The 20,000-nt window shown below is 38.2% G+C and overlaps 1 protein-coding gene across 1 annotated transcript in view; it reads right to left on the bottom strand.

Moving 5' to 3' along the window:
- Nucleotides 1-20,000, bottom strand: part of LOC137974654 (uncharacterized) — a 148,053-nt gene that overhangs the window by 65,531 nt on the left and 62,522 nt on the right. The window contains exons 7-10 of the mRNA XM_068821576.1: nucleotides 13,221-13,343; nucleotides 10,213-10,335; nucleotides 7,523-7,648; nucleotides 973-1,125 (exon numbers count right to left, since the gene is read on the bottom strand). Coding sequence (XP_068677677.1) covers nucleotides 973-1,125; nucleotides 7,523-7,648; nucleotides 10,213-10,335; nucleotides 13,221-13,343 — 525 coding nt within the window. The remainder of the gene's footprint in view (nucleotides 1-972; nucleotides 1,126-7,522; nucleotides 7,649-10,212; nucleotides 10,336-13,220; nucleotides 13,344-20,000) is intronic.

Below are 20,000 nucleotides of genomic sequence, written 5' to 3'. Positions count from 1 at the left end.
TACATGTAGAAGTTCTTGGACGGAGGGCCCACGTGCTACTGGCGATTGGTTGTATTGAATAGATTGAAAAAAATTTATCCCTTCTTCAGTTCCTGCAACCCAGGGGTCTTTGTAAAGGCAGCCAGGAGCACTTGGGAGAAGAACAAGGAGTCGATGAAGCAGATGGTGGTGGCTGCGCGCTGCTTAACTCACCTGCAACATCTCGTCGACGTTCCTCGCTTATTACTGTTATCATTTTTGTGGATTAAACTCTATGATCACTCATTAGCTATCGTACTCTTGAAATGAAAGCACCAAATGTGGTCTAAAATGAGTTAGTTTTTACCCAGTGAAACATCTGAATGCTACCTGACAATATACGAAGATTAGCTGGAAGAATTTTAGGATTTTTAACTTTTATTATAATATCATAGTCATTTGGGCATACCTTTTAGTTTTGTTTATTTATATTATAGTTAATAATATTTTTATTACTATGGCTAGTTTTTTTTGCAGTATTTGCAATCGGTGTACTGAAACGGTGTACTAAAATTCCGGAGCATCATGTTTAAATAAACCAAAATAGGCCTTGTGTTACTAAAAACCGTGACTACAGCATTTTAATTAATAATAATAATAATAATAATAATAATAATAATATTTAATATTTATATTGCGCATTTTCTATAAGAATAATCAAATGCGCATTACAGACATTATATTAAATTTAAAATCAATTAAAAATAAAACCTACTTACAATTACAATGAATAAAAATGTCTTAACCTTCTGTTTAAAATCACTTGTGGTGCAAGCAGATCTAATGTCTATGGGAAGACTATTCCAAAGCCGTGGCGCTGCCGCCATGAAGGATCGATCAATTAACAGAGTCGTTTAAACATGTCAAACTAGCAAAGCATCGCCGTTTAAGCATATATGAATTTCGAGATCTAAATAAACTGACATCTATCATATTTTATAACTATTAACTAACCTTGGCAGCGTTTCCTGTCATACATAAGCATGTATCCATTTCTACAAGAACACTCAAAACCTCCTTCGAAATTAAAACAATTGTGATGACAACCAGAAAGCCAAGCTGCCGTGTCACTTCCAGAAGTCTTACGAAGGGAACATTCGTCAACATCTAAGAAAAACACAAGGGATGTTTATTCCGAATGACACACACAAGTACACTCAGCAAGATGATAAGGTACACTAATTTACCAATTTACAATCTTAAAATAATTAATCTTCATCATTCTAAATCGATAGTGAATGGTTATGGGTTATTTTATAATTCAGTAATGAAATTAATTTCATCGTTCTTTAAAGGGACGCTGTCACGCTAAATTTGCTGTTTTAGGTCAAACCTGGGAAAAATCCAAATTAGTACTTTAGCTCACACATATATTTCTGACCATCCACTGAGAAGATCTAAAATGTATTTAAAATTGGCACAGAGAGCTATACGTATTTAATTTTTGGCGACTTCCGGGAGGCATAGTCTTCAACTGGCCAGTTTTTTCAAGTTTCAATCCACTTCCACCCTCTCCATCCGTGGCCGCAAACAACAAAAAATAGCTTCAGCGCACTTCAATGGTTATTGGTAGCAAGACTACGGCATTATTTTATGGTCTTCATTGATGCATAGACGTCTTTTTGTGTTTTGAAGTTTGATTATGATAGTGTGACACTGCCTCTTTAATTAAGAATAGCATATTGGAAAGTTCATCAGTCTAAGAATTACTTCAGTGCATGGTATTTGATAAAAATCGGAAAAGATCTTTTGTACTAATAATAGCATAGATATTGCCTTATTGCTGACATGTAAATATCATTTGCCAAAGCCTAGGTAAGTGGATAAAGAAATGTAAATGTGTGAATGTACAATGTGTAAGGTCCCTGGATTTCTGCCCTCCACTTTCTCAGGTGAGGTTCTTTGAACTGGTGTTCTTTGCATGGCAACTGTAACCTTGACATTCAACTCTGACACTTTCTTTTAACAAGGACGGGCACAAAGCGGCACAAAGGAAGACTGCTTGTAGTTTTATACTTGTCATTTATTTGCGACGCGTTTCATTTCAAACTGTCAGGTAGTGGGTCTAAAGAGCACATGTGGTACTATTAGTGGCAGTATCACTCTCAATCCTTTTGTTCTCGGTTTTTTGACAGGTTCTTCGCTTCTTTTAAAAAGAGTAGCAGAATTAAAAGATTACAAAAGAAAAATAGTATTGTGTAGATTCGCTTACACAATATATCAAAAACTATTAGTCGTTTTAAGAGCTTCTCTAAGAAGTGGAGAATTTAATTGCACTCAATTCATTTTTGAAATAAAAGTTTTAGATGATACAATCATTGATTTATGCCCACTTGCTTACTGATTCGAAAAGTAGTATGACAAAAAATTTAAGTAAAATTTACTTCTAAACTTTATTTTATAACTGACCCTTATGGAAAAACCCCTTTGAATGGCGTATGACTTCCCGTTTTCTGAGAATCTTGCTTCCACCAAGTGGTATTGTAGCTTATTGCATTTTATATATTATTAGTGAACATTATTTTTAATACATTGACAAACCAGTTATGACGTCGTGCCATAACCTGCGATCAGGCGTACTTTTTTTTAGACAGGGCGGAAAATGTACGCCTGATACAATACTCCGATTCCAGAAAAAAACCGGACGTTGCATGCAAGTGAGGCTTAACAGCCCTCGCGGCAGGAAAAATGTTGGACAAAACGAACAAGAACGGGCTCGTGGGCAAATTTAAAGCTACTTCAGCCGTGAAAATTGTTAGCAAGGACAAAAAAATTGATCACAAATGTTGCACAGCTGCAAACTGTAATAACCAAAGTGAAAATCGACCCGATTTATTGTTTCGTGCGTTGTCATCGGACACACAACAACTGAAGAAGTGGGAAATTCGCATGAAAAGAGGAGATCGATGGCTTATTTGCTACGGTAGGAAACAGGTTCTGTTTTTTCTGAACACTTCACACCGACGGATTATAAACGGACTCTGACTAGTCATAGACGAGACTTAAAGCGTACCATTGGTCTTTCCTTGGACAAAAGTGGATGAAGGATCGCTTTGTAGAGCGAAAAGGCTGAAGTTGAGATGTGAGAAATATGAAGGGATAACGAGAACCGAGAGTGCTCTTGAATGTAAAGACCAGGAAGCAATTGCAGAAGATTTCCAAAAATATTCTGTTGTGTTTGGTGCACCAACACTTGACAAGTGAATGGAAGAAGTAAAGATGGAAAATGGAAGGCTGCTTCACCAATTACAAGAATTTAAAGCAAAGGAGAATTTCCAAGTTTGGTCTGGAAAGATTTTCAAGTACTACTATATTGCATTTCCAGACTATGTAACTTTATCAGAATTCTGGAAATATGTAGAGCCTAATGCCCCAAAATTGAGTAATATAATAGTCTGCACAGAAATAAAATGCCAGACTCCTCAAGACCTTGGGAAGCAAAGTGAGCTTTATTCCGAATACAAGTCCCACAACACATTCAAATGTTTGGATTACATTTGTGAGTACCTTGTATGGAGGAAGTATATCTGACAAGGAGATTGTAAAAAGCAGTTCTTTTATTGATTTGCTGGATCAGCATGGCCTGATTGTGGCTGATAATGATTTGATATTCAGGATTTACTGGCAAAAACAAGGTAACACTTGTCATTCCTCCTAAACGACAAAGTAAATCTGAACAGTTCTCCAAGGAAGACTGTTTTGAGACTATGAGGATTGCCAATTTAAGGATCCACGTCAAAAGGGCCATTAGGAGAATCAAAGGTTGGCACATCTTTGATGACACATTTCCTTAACATGTTAAAGCAGGCTTTTGCCTGTTAACGAGCAAGAAGGTCATCACTGTCCACGGAGCTGATTTATTACTCCACGTTAACTTAATAGCACAACACTATCAAAGATGATCCAATCTTTGATTCTCCTAATGGCTCATAGTCTCATAACAGTCTTCCTTGGAAGCCTGTTCAGATTTACGTTGTCATATTGGAGGAATGAAAAGTGTTACGTTTTTTTGCCAGTAAATCCTGAATGTCAAATCTACGATCACGTCATGTTAATCCGGGACACTGAAAAACGCAGACTGCAGACTGTCTGTAAAATGAAAAATCGGTTAGCCTGAATTAGGCCTAAATAACATTCGGTTAGGCTAATTAGGCCTAAATAACATTCAGGTTAGCCTGTTTACGGTTACCTCTTAATAATAGTGAGGGTAACACCATATTTTACCCCTGGTCTGCAAGGTCTGCCCAGTCTGCAGTCTGCGTTTTGGGGTGACCGTGTTGATCCAGCAAATCAACAAAAGAACAGCTTTTTTCAATCTCCTTGTCAGATACAAACTACTCACAAATGTAATCCAAACATTTAGGGAAATTCCTACAAGACCTTTGAATGTGTTATGGGACTTGAATTCAGAATAAAGTTCACTTTGTTTTTCAAGGTCTTGAGGAGTCTGGCATTTTATTTCTGTGCAGTCTATTTTGCAACTTATGTTTTAAAACTCACCCTTAAAAACTTCCGGTAGATGTAGTTTAATCTGCTCTTTAGAAGACCATATAAGTAAGCTTCCTACTATCAAATATAGGTGATTAGCCCATGTTATAGTTAGATCTAAAACATCTTGCTCAGAAATACTGAACCAAAACGCGAGATCACGCTCAAATAAACCAAGTCTTGAACAGGTGAAAAAAAGCCAAAACTCGTCAATCGGTTGCAAACTGTCATGAAAAGAAAATTTATCTTCAAAATTAATAGAATCAGTATTATCACGTACAAAACTGAAATAAGTTAATTTTGGGGCATTAGGCTCTACATATTTCCAGAATTCTGATAAAGTTACATAGTCTGGAAATGCAGTATAAAATTTTATTTCTTCATTAGTACTTGAAAATCCTTCCAGACCAAACTCGGAAACTCTCCTTTGCTTTAAATTCTTGTAATTGTTGAAGCAGCCTTCCATTTTCCATCTTTACTTCTTCCATTCACTTGTCAAGTGTTGGTGCACCAAACACGACAGAATCTTCTTGGAAATCTTCTGCAATTGCTTTCTGGTCTCTACATGCAAGAGCACTCTCGGTTCTCGTTATCCCTTCATATTTCTCACATCTCAACTTCAGCCTTTTCGCTCTACAAAGCGATCCTTCATCCACTTTTGTCCAAGGAAAGACCAATGGTACGCTTTAAGTCTCGTCTATGACTAGTCAGAGTCCGTTTATAATCCGTCGGTGTGAAGTGTTCAGAAAAAACAGAACCTGTTTCCTACCGTAGCAAATAAGCCATCGATCTCCTCTTTTCATGCGAATTTCCCACTTCTTCAGTTGTTGTGTGTCCGATGGGAACGCACGAAACAATAAATCGGGTCGATTTTCACTTTGGTTATTACAGTTTGCAGCTGTGCAACATTTGTGATCAATTTTTTTGTCCTTGCTAACAATTTTCACGGCTGAAGTAGCTTTAAATTTGCCCACGAGCCCGTTCTTGTTTGTTTTGTCCGACATTTTTCCTGCCGCGAGGGCTGTTAAGCCTCACTTGCATGCAACGTCCGGTTTTTTTCTGGAATCGGAGTATTGTATCAGGCGTACATTTTCCGCCCTGTCTAAAAAAAAGTACGCCTGATCGCAGGTTATGGCACGACGTCATAACTGGTTTGTCAATGTATTAAAAATAATGTTCACTAATAATATATAAAATGAAATAAGCTACAATACCACTTGGTGGAAGCAAGATTCTCAGAAAACGGGAAGTCATACGCCATTCAAAGGGGTTTTTCCATAAGAGTATTTCTTAACGAGTCGTCTGCCGCCCACCTGTCAAGGGTGATGTTATCATGTGTCATGCTATAGATGTGAGCCAATCAATTTTTACCGGAAATTACCAGCACGTTGCGATTCAAGGAAAGACGCGACGAAAACAAAATAGAACTCTAGCTGGAATGTCTGCGAAGTCAGACTTTATCCATACAATCAAAGGTATTTCTGAAAATTCCGTTTGACAGTTGGTGTGGTTTCTCTGTTCAAACCATCAAGGAAAAAAGAATTTCCAGGTAAAATCGGAGAAAAAGCCGAATACTTTATGTTATCATTAGGCGTAATCAGCACTACAATGAACTTTATTTGAACTCGATTATTTGAGGTGAAAATAAAGTATGCTAATATCACTGTAATATGAGGAAAATGTCTAGTTTTCCAGCAGCAACTACTCAACTATCATTTTAGTAGTGTGTATCATGAGAAGTGTGCCACTAAGCCATTGTTCAGCGCTCCCATAACGATGTTAAATTTCTCTGTCAAGCTTGGCTGATTACCCGAATGTGGCAGCAATAAAGTTCTATTTTGTTCTTTTTGGAAGATTGTTGCTTCCGAATATATTCCAAAGTACTTAACCACAACAACAAACGTTTTCGAGTCGGTGGGAGCGGTACAATGCATTTTTTTCTAGAATGTTCGGGACTGTAAATAACAGTATTGCCAAATCCCATAAGAAGTACAACTATAATGTCTTCTTTCCAACAAACCATTCTTCAGATGTATTCTCTCTGCCCTTCCTTCAAAGATTTTTGAAATCTTTGAAATCTGAAGTCGATGCAACAGTAGCTGTAAACAGAGCCTAAATGTCATTCTTGTTCAAATCCTTCTTGGCGGCCATAATCTGATCAGTTGTTAACCGATTTTTTTTTTGCAATTCTTTAACCAATCGAAGAGAGGCTCCAAGAGCTCTATTGTTTTTCGGCCAATCAGAGTAAAGTCCAGATTCTGGACTATCAGCAGACGACTAATTAAGAGATTGTATCAGGCGTACCTTTTCCGCCCTGTCTAAAGAAAAGTACGCCTGATCGCAGGATAGTCGTGCCACAGCTGTGTCAGTCGAAAACAAACTGATGCCAAACTTCACTTACAAACTTAACTGAGAAGCTGTACTGACAAAAAAGTATTCCTGAAATCTTTGATTTGAAAATGGACCAAAAACTTGCTCAAACTTTTACTCAGATGAGCAAAAAAACTCAGTTGAGTTAATTATGGGTAAAAAATTGTATTTTCCTCCCCCCCACCCCCATCTTCCAAGTTGTCGCTTCCACCTTGTCGTTTACAAGTTGTCGCTGCCAAGTTGTCGCTTTCACATTGCTGCTTCCAAGTTGTCGCAGGAGAAGAAGAACCTGATGGCAATCATGTTGAAGAAGTCCGCGTGGTTACACGCTCTTTTTCTTTTCTGTATACCCTAACCCTAACTTGGAAGCGAAATCGTGTGACCCTTAACGGCTTCCGTAATTTTCAAATCAGAATATAATCAAAGTTTAATGCACTTATATCACCATTATGTAACTCTCTAGAGAGATGTGGTTTTAGTCCTTTAAGCACTTTAAATAGTTGAAGCACGTGCTTTTTTGGGTCTAAAAACTCTGCTACGCCTTGTGTTCTCAAAACCAATAAAACATTGCTACTCGTTTTTCATACACGGGAACATTAAATAAAAATCATACATGTCTCTCTCTTTACATCCAAATTCTTTTTACCTATGCAAGTTGTGTTGTCACTGGATAGTTTGTAGCCTTTGTCACAATAGCATCTATATCCACCCAAAGGATTGTTTTCGCAAGAATGATCACAATCGTCTTCACCAAGCTCACACTCGTCTATGTCTGCAAAAACACACATAATTTAAATATGCAACGTTCACATTTATTCCAAGCAAAGAGTTTGTCATTCCTTTGACAGGTATCATATTTCGACAGGTATGTCCACTACGCTTTGTGAGCTTAGTGTCAGTGATAAAATGTTCTCCATGAGAACTTTCATACGCTTTCTCTTTTGAAAGCGTAGCCCGAAGCATGGGAATGGTATTTGATATTGCGTTACCGGCCTATAAACAACGTGGGTGACGAGCCTTTCTACTTTTCATTTTTAATTAGGCTAAATGTTTCGAAAGGCGTTCAGAAACTCGGGGGATATGACCAGGAAACATGCAATACTTCTATGCAAATTAAACTCATAAATCCATATTTATTAACTGACTTGTCATTGAACTGAAAACCTTACAATACAATAAAATACTTTATTGACACTCCCCCGGTGGGGCTTTTCAGTGACAATGCGACTAACAATATAAACATAGAAAATATACTGCAAAGGTTGGCAACGCCCGGTGAGCGCAATTCTTGTCGAAAATTGATCGCTGAGATAATGTGGAGCTTGACCAGTCATGCATTTAAATGCCATGACAGCGTCACAGAAAAACAGCTTTTGTTTAACTGGAAACCAACGTAGATCTCTTAATACGGGGGTTATGTGATCAAATTTCCTGGTTCCTGTAATAATGCGTGCGGCAAAATTCTGCACTGTATGTAGTCTACAGATGTTTTTGTTCGAGGTGTTCGACCACATTGTAGAACAGTACAGTGATTTGCTAAAGACTAAGGCATTTATTACTGTTACCAGTTGGTTACGGTCAAAAACATGTTTAACCCGACTAATTTGTGCGAGACTTGACATGCAAGATGAAGTAATTTTTAAAACATGGTCATCAAAAGTTAGTTGCGAGTCTAGAACAACCGCAAGATCTTCGACCGAAGATGCAAGAGCGAGATCTTTTCCAAGCAGAGATATTTTGAAATCAGGAAGTTTGGCAAGTAATTGCCAGCTTCCAAAGATTATGAGTTTTGTTTTTTTTGTCCGTATTTAAAAGTAAAAATTGTTAAAACACCGATTGCGTAATAAGAGAAGGTCACTATTTAGATTTTTCATAGCTGTCGAACAATCATGCATCTTAAAAGAAATCTGAAGTTAAGTGTCAGCAACGTAACATTGTGTCAAACAGTTTCTTGGAACAGAAGGTAAGTCATTAATGTAAATGCTAAAAAGAAGCGGCCCAAGAATGCTTCCTTGGGGAACACCACTATTTAAACGCAGCGAACTCGAAAGGGTCGAGTTAATACGCACGACTTGGTGTCTGTTGGTCAGGTAACTAGTAAACCACGCAAGAGCGTACTTAGAAATGCCAAGATCTTCTAGTTTTAAAAGGATAATATCATGATTTATGCTGTCAACCGCCTTACTCATGTCCAACAAGACCATAGCAGAGAGATCCTGCTTATCCATGCCAGTCACAATGGCATCAGTGGAAGAGATAAGTGTTGTTTCTGTGGAAAGAAATTTCTTATTTCCACTTTGTTCCGCAGAAAGACGGTTGTTTCTTGTTAAATATGCAGTCAATTGATTCAACGCAATTCTGTCGCACACCTTTGACAATACTGGTAATAACGAGATCGGTCTGTTATTACAAGGTTGATTATGATTTCCCTCCTTTGGAACAGGTGTTACTTCTGCTTGTTTCCATCCTCCAGGGAAAACGCCACTGGCAAGAGAGGCATTGATGACGTAAGTGATCGGCGACAAAATAACTGACAGTCCATCCTTGATTACACGTGTAGAAATTTTATCAGAGCCCGGTGCTTTGTTTGATGGTAACAATGCGATGATCTGTTCAACTTGCTTACAATTAACCAGATGGAATGAAAATTGTTCAGACAATGGATAACGCGTAGGGACAAAGGTTGTCTTCATAAGATCGTAAGTACATTCAGAGGCGAGTGCTTTAATTTTGCCAACAGTGGTTCGGCCGACCGAAATAAAAAAATTATTAAAGGAGTTTGTGACGGATTCCTTGTCCTGATTATACACCAAACAACTTGATGATTTCCTATCAAGGATAGATCTTATAGTTTTCCACAAGTTGCCCGAAGTATTATTTGGTTATTTGCAATCTGGTCCCGAACAAACTCTCTTTCAGCTATTCTGATCTCTCGTTTAACCTCTCGTTTGTAATTCCTGAAACACGCCCAGGCATGAGGATCGTTAGATGTATGGGCCAGTTTCTTCCATTTATCTCTTGTTCTCATTAAGTCGCGTATTTCAGGAGTGATAAATGGGTTGGGATGGCTAACAGGTGCGTGTGGTCTAAGGTTTGCTGGTAAAATGCATAGAGGCAGTCATCCTCATTCTTCTTTTTTTTGCTATGTATTCGAGCTCTAGGTTAAGAAGCTTTACCCCTCGTGCATCGTCATTGGGGGCCTAATAATATCGCAATCTGTTGTTTCGTCTTGAAGCTAAGAAAGTGTGGCTGCACACACGATGCAATGAGTACATTAATCTGCTGGTGTAAACTTCACGGTTTTAATTTTCAAACATTTGAATGAATATGTTTTACCTGAACATGTTCTTTTGTTACTGTCCAGAACAAATCCCTCCCTGCATGAGCAGCGATGTCTTCCATACACATTTCGACAGGTATGCTGGCAGTTTCCATTGTTGTCTTCACATTCATTCACATCTGGCAATAATAACAATAACGATAATAATAAAACAATAGCAGTAATAAAAAACAAGAACAAAGACAACAACAACAACAATAACAGTAACAATAATAATAATATTAATACTAATGATAATTATGATGATTATGATGATGGTGATATAAGACAACTTTGGGCTGATAACCAGACAAAGGACCTCTAGCACTTTGACATGGGTTTCTCCTTAGAGAAACAGACTAGAAGTTCATTACACTTTTTGCCGTAGATTTTCAAACAGTTGCTTAACGCTAAGGTCAACCAGTGTTGTATGGATTCCTTCCGTACAGTTCGAACAATCCCAAAAGATATAGATTTGTTAAAGAACGTTAAAGGGTTGAGCTGCAAGGAATTTTCTTGCAATGTCTTTACGGTTTCAGCAAAGATAGAGGATCTGCCAACATCTTATGCATTCAGCACCCTAACTGCGGACTTGCTTTTAGCGATTCTTACTCTCCGAGTGACATTAGGCACTTGACGTCCTGGTATGACAAGGCCGAAGATCGGCGCTACTACATTGAGTGGGTCGATCATCCCTTTGGTTCGGGTTAGAGCCAAAACATACAAACCAGTACGAAGTTTGGCCTCCCAAGAAGACCCAAAGGCCAAAACCAACGAGGAGGTGGCGATACGCGTACAGGACCATTTTCTGTCCAGGCCACCCGCCATCGTGCAGCGATTTATTAAAACTTAACACTCGCTCCCAACAACCAGGCGAGGCTATTGCGATAATTCTTAGCTGAGTTAAAGCCCCTAACTGAACACTGTGAATTTGGTACAACCTTAGATGGAACGCTACGTGATTGGCTCGTGAGTGGTGTCCGTGACGTACGGATACAACGTCGATTGCTAGCTGAACCGAATTAAATCTAAGCAGGCAGTTGATCTGGCACTCGCAATCGAAGCTGCGTATAAGGATGCTTCAGGAAATCAGAAGGGTGATTCTCAAGAAGGAAATACTTTGTTCAAAAAATTTGATGTTAAGATTTAAAAGGGGTAGAGAGCTTATGTGCTATCGTTGAGATAGCAAGCACCAGACAATGAACTGTCATTACAAGGTGGCCAAGTGATATGCTTGTAGCAAACTGGGCCATTTATCTCGAGTTCGCCAAGGAAAAAAGAAAGAAAGTCCCTCAAAATTAGTTCACGTGAACTATTCACCGACTGGAATGTCAGGAGGATGATTCGGGAGGGGAGCAATGAGATTCCAGGGAAAATTCATCGTTTTCGTTTGCCAGCAAAAGCCCCTTAACATCTGACAAAGTCCACATAAATGTTACTGGGGAATCCTTGGAGATGGAAGTGGACACTAGGACGTCATTGTCAGAGATAAGTGAGAAAACGTTTAAGAATCTAGTTTCAAACAGAAGGGCACCCCAAATGAAGACATGTGACAATGACCTTCATACTTATACCGGGGAAGAGGTCAAGCCTAAAGGGGCTTACACGATTAATGAATGCCATAATGGGGAGCAAGATTCCCTACTATTGTTAGTGTTAGGTTGGGGAATGGCCATCTCGGTTAGGAAAGAATTGGCTAGGAATAATGAAGCTGAATTGGCCAAAGATTAAGCTTCTGTCATCACATGACAAGAATTTGGCAGAAATCGTGCCGAAACCTTCTTCTTCTTCCGCTTTTTGCGGATGGTCTAGGGATTCAGGAAGGGGTAAAAGCCAAGGCTCACGTGGATCCCACAGGCAATCTCATTTTCCACAAGGCTTAAGCCCAGTGCCATATGCTCTCAGGGAGAAAATTGAAAACAAGGCTAGGAAAGGGTCTGGAAAGACTTGAAAAGGCAGGTACTAATGATGATGATGATGATGATGATGTTGATGATGATGATGTTGTTGATAACGAAGATGAAAGCAATCAATACCTGGGCTGCATCACTGATAAGGGATGGCGCTGGGGTAATAAAATGGAAGAAAGACGAGTCACAAAAGCTCGACCAAAGAGCAAGAAAGCCTATGACAAAATCTTCAACCCAAACAGTGATGTGGACAAGCTATATTTGCCAATGAAAAAAGGAAAGGAAAAGGACTCCTTGGATGTGAAAATGAATGGAGGAAAATAGCCTCAGCTGGTATGTGATGCACAGTATGGAGCCAACGCTAAAAAAAGTAGAGCGGAATAGAATCTAATTAGCGATGAGGCTGTTGACCTAAAAACTGTGCAAGGAGAAATGAAACATCTGGAAAAGGAAGAGTATGCATGAACAGTTTCTGAAAGACGTTAAAGGAAATGATTAGCCGAACAGCTGGAAATTGTTGAGTAGGACTCCGAGGCACTGATCTGCTGTGCACAAGAACAGCCCTTGCGTACAAACTATGTTGGGGCTATAATAATATTGTTGCTTGAGATTCTTTTCCTTCCCTACTGGTTGTGGTAGGAACAAAGTCATTAGACTAGGCAGATAACTAACTTTGAAAGTGAAACGATGTCTTTTTCTATCCGCTGAAACATGAGCACAAAAGCACATAATTGGTCAGTGTGATATATCAATCAATTAATCAATCAATCAATCAATCAATAATAATAATAATAATATTGTTATTATCGTTATTCTTATTAATGTAGATGATGATGATGATGATGATGATGGTGACGTCATGATAACATGAATGACAAATAAATGTATAATTATCTAACTGGCCTGACCAGTGGGTAACTGTATATTTGGTTCAGCTCCATTAATCTTCAGATCAATCACATAACATTTTGGGAGGAGGCCAAACCTTCCAATCTCCTCATTGCTCGAAAATAGTGCCAATGGTTGCCATTGCTTCAATGGCTCAGGACATTTATTAATAAGACTGAACTGATGGTACTTATTGAGAAAACGTTGAAAGTCAGACTGTACAGTACCTCTACAAAGCTTTAGGTTGGCATCCAGACGAAAACCTCTCGGGCATTCGCAGTGGTAACTCCCAGGCATGTTCAGGCAATAGTGGCTGCACCCGCCATTGTTAAAGGCGCACTCATTGTTATCTGTAAAACATTGTAAAAGAATGTGACTCACTGTCGAGTAACAGTTTACACTAATGAAATTAGTTTGGCCTTTTGAAGTTCATTTTGCAGATATGTGAAAAGTATACAAAAGATTGAGTTTAGATCCAGTTTCCAGTTCCCAAAGATACTAAATTCAAATACTATACAAAATCCATTGACAATTCTGTCATTAAAAATTCTGAATCACCAAGTTTATTTTGATTAGGGAAAAAGACTCGTGGAAATAACATTTAAAAAATCCTTGTCCATTTGTGATGAGTGGGAATTTGCCTCAACAATATTTTCTATGAAAAATTATGTCTAGGAGATATAGGTGTTCGAACTTTACCGTTACAATCAAGAAAAAAAGAGGGTGTTACGATGAAAAGAGCATTATAAGATAGCTCACATAAATGAACTTCCAGTTTTGTCCCATTAAATTTATCAAATTTACCTCGAACTGTTGTTGAAAGCATTTTAAAATCGTGGACCCTTTCACATCTGGTCTATTTACCTTGTAAGCATTGAACGTGATATGGTTGGTTGTTTTTTTCCACCTCCACAATTTTATCTTTGCATGAAATATTTAACAATTATTCCATAAGAGCGCGTTGGATATGAGATGGTAAATAGCCAAGGAGCGTAGCGCCGAGTTGGCTATAACCAGTCTCATATCCAGCAAGCGCCAATGGAATAACTGTTTTATTAAATTCCTTTAACTCCAAAAGTTTGGAAGTACGAGCGAAAAGAGCGAGAAAATCCGAGCGAAATTGAAAAATCTTGATGAAGCTGAGATGTTGTGTTATACCTCGTGGTCAGACAGACGCAGGCTCATCACAAACACATTTCTTACCTTTTCGCGTACTTCTAAATGTCAAAATTGATCCAGACTCTCCACAAAAGCCTCTTTTTTTCCGCTCGCACGTAGTGTATAAATTTACTTGTGCTGGATGTAATGCCAGTTACATTGGCCAAACTGCTCGTCCTATCTCTACTTGCGTACGTGAGCATATTGTTTCGGACAAGGCCTCTCACGTGTACAAACATCTCACTTCATCAAAAGCTTGTCGAGACTCTTGTTCCACTGAATGTTGCACAAAATTAGACTCAGCCAACTCGCGTTTTAAAATTAAATTTAAAGAAGCTTTCCATATCATATTGAACAAATCTTCTCTTAACCAACAGCTACAACATAAGGCAGTCACATTTTATGGAATAACTTTTTTTGGAAAACTATACAAAAATTAAATTTGATCACTATATTTTAATTAAAAAGAAAATAAACAATTGAAGAACTCAAGAATTTCACATTTTTCCTTTCCTTAGCGCCTCTTAACACCATTTAATTTCAGTCATTGTAATAAAATATAATCCTTTGAAACATTAAATGTTCTTTAAAATCGCTTTTATTATCAAAATATTACACTTTTTTCAACAATAATAGATTTCTCAATGTAAGTCAACAAAAAGGCTTTATTGGACCATTAAATGAATTTCTAATTTTCTCTATATTAATTTGGTTCAACAAATGATAAATGCTCTGTTTTTCATACACTGTAAGTGGTATTTTATGTTCTAATACCATTTCAGAAACAGCATCATGAAAAGATATGGTTATATATATATATATATATAGATGTACCACATGTGTGGGACATTTGGGTTGGCTTTATAAGCTTAACCTCCATCCCAGACATCAGCACTGCACTAATGAGACCCAGTAGAGAGAGTGTGTGTGTGTGTGTGTGTGTGTGTGTAGGAGAGAAACCCTGACAATGCACACCCCAAGTAATCATACTTTTAATTGAATAAATGTTTGAAAGAAAATTTGCCTGAGCGGGATTTGAACCCACGTCCCCCCCATTACTAGTCGGGTGTGATCACCACTACACCACCAGGACAACCATGCTGGCAACACAGCCATCGAAGAGGTGATATATATATATATATAAAAAACAAGGAGACCCGGGTTCGATTCCCGGCTGAACACATTTTCACTCATTTCCTTTGTTGTATCGATTTCTGTTCCCATCATACACTACTAATTAATACTTGTCAGAAATCACTGTGAATCGCCTTCCGAAGGGAATAGGTTGGTGATCTAAAGGTAAATGAGGCAGTTAGTTGTTGTTATTCCCCGCTCAAACCTACACAATCATTTCATATATAGGGGGAAATTTACTGTGAATCGCTGATCAACTTGAGCATAGTGACGCGATCCTCACTGCAGAAAATGTGCGATTCTCCTCAGAGCTTGCCATATAAAGGTCCTTCCAATTCGGCTGAATGGCGGGGTTGGTTCAGTGGCCTAGTGGTAAGGCATCTGACCGGTAACCAGGAGACCCGGGTTCGATTCCTGGCTGAACACATTTTCACTCATTTCCTTTGTTGTATCGATTTCTGTTCCCATCATACACTACTAATTAATACTTGTCAGAAATCACTGTGAATCGCCTTCCGAAGGGAATAGGTTGGTGATCTGAAGGTAAATGAGGCAGTTAGTTGTTGTTATTCCCCGCTCAAACCTACACAATCATTTCATATATAGGGGGAAATTTACTGTGAATCGCTGATCAACTTGAGCATAGTGACGCGATCCTCACTGCAGAAAATGTGCGATTCTCCTCAGAGCTTGCCATATAAAGGTCCTTCCAATTCGGCTGAATGGCGGGGTTGGTTCAGTGGCCTAGTGGTAAGGCATCTGACCGGTAACCAGGAGACCCGGGTTCGATTCTCGGCTGAACACATTTTCACTCATTTCCTTTGTTGTATCGATTTCTGTTCCCATCCTACACTACTAATTAATACTTGTCAGAAATCACTGTGAATCGCCTTCCGAAGGGAATAGGTTGGTGATCTAAAGGTAAATGAGGCAGTTAGTTGTTGTTATTTCCCCGCTCAAACCTACACAATCATTATATATATATATATATATAAATCACCTCTTCGATGGCTGTGTTACCAGCATGGTTGTCCTGGTGGTGTAGTGGTGATCACACCCGACTAGTAATGGGGGGGACGTGGGTTCAAATCCCGCTCAGGCAAATTTTCTTTCAAACATTTATTTAATTAAAAGTATGATTACTTGGGGTGTGCATTGTCAGGGTTTCTCTCCTACACACACACACACACACACTCTCTCTCTCTCTCTCTCTCTCTCTCTCTCTCTCTCTCTCTCTCTCTCTCTCTCTCTCCCAATAACGAGTTGGAAATGTTCAGTGTTGATATTAAAAAGCCTAATAGTAAAGATTTTAACGTAACTGCGGCCTACAGGCCACCTAGCTGTACAGTTTGCTTCTTTGAAGCTTTAGAAGCTATTGTTCGCATTATTGACATGGAATCTAAGGAACAAATTATCTTAGGCGATTTAAATTGCAATTATCTATCGTATAGTAATAATATGCACCTGTCTCAGTTGAAGCAATTAAGTTCGACCTATCAGTTTTAACAACTAATCAATGAACCTACTAGAATCACGCCAAATTCTAGTACACTTATTGATATAATATTATCAAATGAACCCTCGAGGATTTTAAAATCAGGAGTGGTGCATATGGGATTAAGTGACCATAGTATGGTCTATACAATACGTAAGTTTGCCATTACATCTAATAACACTCATAAGCATGTGACCACTCGTTCTTTTAAAAACTTCAATGCAAATGCCTTCAGAGAAGACCTCAAGTCAGCTCCCTGGGATAGCCTAAGAAATTTCACTACTCCCGATGAAATGATTGTAATCTGGGAAAATATGCTCTTAAAAATAGCTGACGCTCATGCGCCTATCAGAACGCGGCGAGTAAGAAATAAAAAATCCCCATGGATTACTACTGAGCTGAGGGAGCTGATTACAGGTCGAAATAGACTGAAAAGGCAGGCTATATTAACAAAACAGCCATCTATCTGGGATAAATATAGAAAAGAAAGAAATAAAATAAATAATGAGATTAAAATGGCAAAAGCAAATTATTATAAATCAGAAGTGGAACTAAATGTAGGTAACCCGAAGGAAATATGGAGGACAATCAATGAGTTAGCATATCGTAAGTGCACTAGTAATTCTTCAATAAGTGAACTAAAAAGTGGGATAATTCCTTCACAAAACCCGCAGAAATGTGTGAGAGTTTAAATGACCATTTTACATCTGTTGGTCCTACACTAGCCTCAACACTGCCTAGTGGAAATACAAGTTTTGACTCATACATAAAGCCTGCTTCCACGACTTTTAATTTACAATATACTTCTGCCACTGAAGTTTTAAAGTTACTAGGTAAATTATCTCCGAACAAGGCCACTGGCCTTGATAACATCTCATGTCGGCTTCTAAAAGAAGCAGGCCCAATTATTGCCACTTCTTTAGCCTGTATCATAAACAAAACCATAGATACTGGCCTCTTTCCTTCACAGTGGAAAATGGCTAAAGTATTTCCTTTGTATAAAAAGGATGATCGCACAGATGCACAAAATTATCGACCAGTATCTGTGTTGCCAGCCATTTCTAAGATTTGTGAAAGGGTAGTCTATGATCAAATATACCGTTACTTAAATTCCAATGGCTTGTTAACAAAAAACCAGTCTGGATTTCGTTCCCCTCACTTTACAGTGACAGCGTTGTTACATTTAACAAATAATTGGTATCTTAACATTGACAAAGGCATGACCAATTTGATTGTGTTTCTCGATCTTGCCAAAGCCTTTGATACTGTTTCACATAATATTTTATTGAAAAAGCTTGAGCTCTATGGTCTAAAGGGTGTAACGCTCGACTGGTTTTCATCGTACCTATCAGGTAGGCAACAGCAGTGCGTAGTAGAGGCCTGTGTATCTAAGCCTAAATTGATAAGTTGTGGGGTTCTACAGGGTTCAATTTTGGGCCCTTTGTTGTTTTTAATATATATTAATGATCTCCCTAGATGTCTTCTCCATACCAAAGCACACATGTATGCCGATGATACCACGATACATGCGTCCTCTGTGTCCACTGCTGAACTATATGCCAAGGTAAATAATGACCTAACTCGCGTTAAGGACTGGCTTCTTGCAAATAAGTTAAGCTTAAATGTCGCTAAAACGGAGTATATTTTCTTAACAATTACCTTCAAATTATCTAACTTAGGAAGAGACTTTTCAATTAAGATTGGCAACAATCATGTTAAACGAGTCCAAACAACAAAATATTTAGGAATTCACTTAAATGAAAATCTTAAGTGGAACGAGCATGTTGACAAACTTTGTTCAAAAGTTAATCGGTCCATCAGTGGTCTAAAACAGGCACGTAATTATGTACCATTAGATGTTGTAAATACTATTTATAAATCTCTTATCAAGCCTGTGTTCGACTACTGCGATGTTGTTTGGGACAATTTAGACCAGGGACTTGCCACTAGAATCCAGAAATTACAAAATCTTGCTGCACGCATAATAACCTTTCAAGGTTATGATGTTCGTTTAGCACAAATACGAAAACAACTAAACTGGGAAGAGCTTGCCTTAAGGCGTCAAAGGCACTTAAGTCTATTAATGTATGATACACTGAATGGAAATGTACCTAGTTACTTAAGCGATCTTTTCTCGAATGTCTGTGAGAACAACCCTTAAAAAACTATGTTGAGAAATACGGAATATAATGTTGTACTGGACCACGTTCCAAAAACAGAATATTATAAAGGGTGTTTCTTATACAGAGGAGGAATGCTGTGGAATTCATTACCAAATGACATAAAAGCGTCCGAATCTAAAGCTATCTTTAAAAGAAAACTGGCCAGTAGGCAGGCAAACTGTTGACTACATTTTACTATATCCTATTATTTGTACATATTTTTTAGTGCAGTTGTATAGTATTTACTTCTGTTTCTATACGGCTTTCATGTAAAGAAGTTATGTAACTTATGAAATTACCGTATTCAAATAAAAGTGAATCAATCAATCAATCATATATATATATATGTGTGTGTGTGTGTGTGTGTGTGTGTGTGTGTGTGTGTGTGTGTGTGAAACTTGATTTTCGTAAAACAGTAATGTCGCAGGCTCACACCCAGAGGGAAATCTCCACAGCTGATTTAGTATTCCAAAAGTCACGTGCCAACAGATTTGGCGTCTCATGAATTGGTTAAGAATTGTTTAGGGTTTAAATTATTTTCTATTTAAAACTAAAAGATCATAGAACTCAGAGAAATTAGAATGAGGGAAAGGAAAAGAAGGGTATTCCAACTAAATTACTTGTTATTTTGTCGCAATACATCGGGCTGAATTTATATTGTGTATCGCAGTCGTCCATTGGGCGATTCAATTCCAATATTGAGTTGCCCAACTGTAATACAAGTCGCCTCTGACGACCGCCAAGTTTCAGCCCTGTTTGACTCTTGAACTTTATTCCAGAGAGAATTGAGGTTTTTGTTGAGTGCACTGCACAGGTAAATAATCGTTGGGAGGACTGATTTTGTAAGAACACAACTACTTCTTGGTGAAAGGGGCATAAAAAGATGTACAATACAAGAAATGACACTTCTTTGTCACTCATTGACAATCATATCATTAGCATGCGACTGTACTAGAAAAGGAAAGATTAAGACAACTTTATACCACAGTTCACCGTCATTTAAGGGTCGATTGGTCTTTTACTAAGAACAATTAGCATAAATATCTACATGTAGGCGT

Source organism: Montipora foliosa, chromosome 11, assembly GCF_036669935.1.
Source record: "Montipora foliosa isolate CH-2021 chromosome 11, ASM3666993v2, whole genome shotgun sequence".
NCBI classification, from domain to species: domain Eukaryota; kingdom Metazoa; phylum Cnidaria; class Anthozoa; order Scleractinia; family Acroporidae; genus Montipora; species Montipora foliosa.
This window is presented reverse-complemented; position numbering and strand designations above follow the sequence as displayed.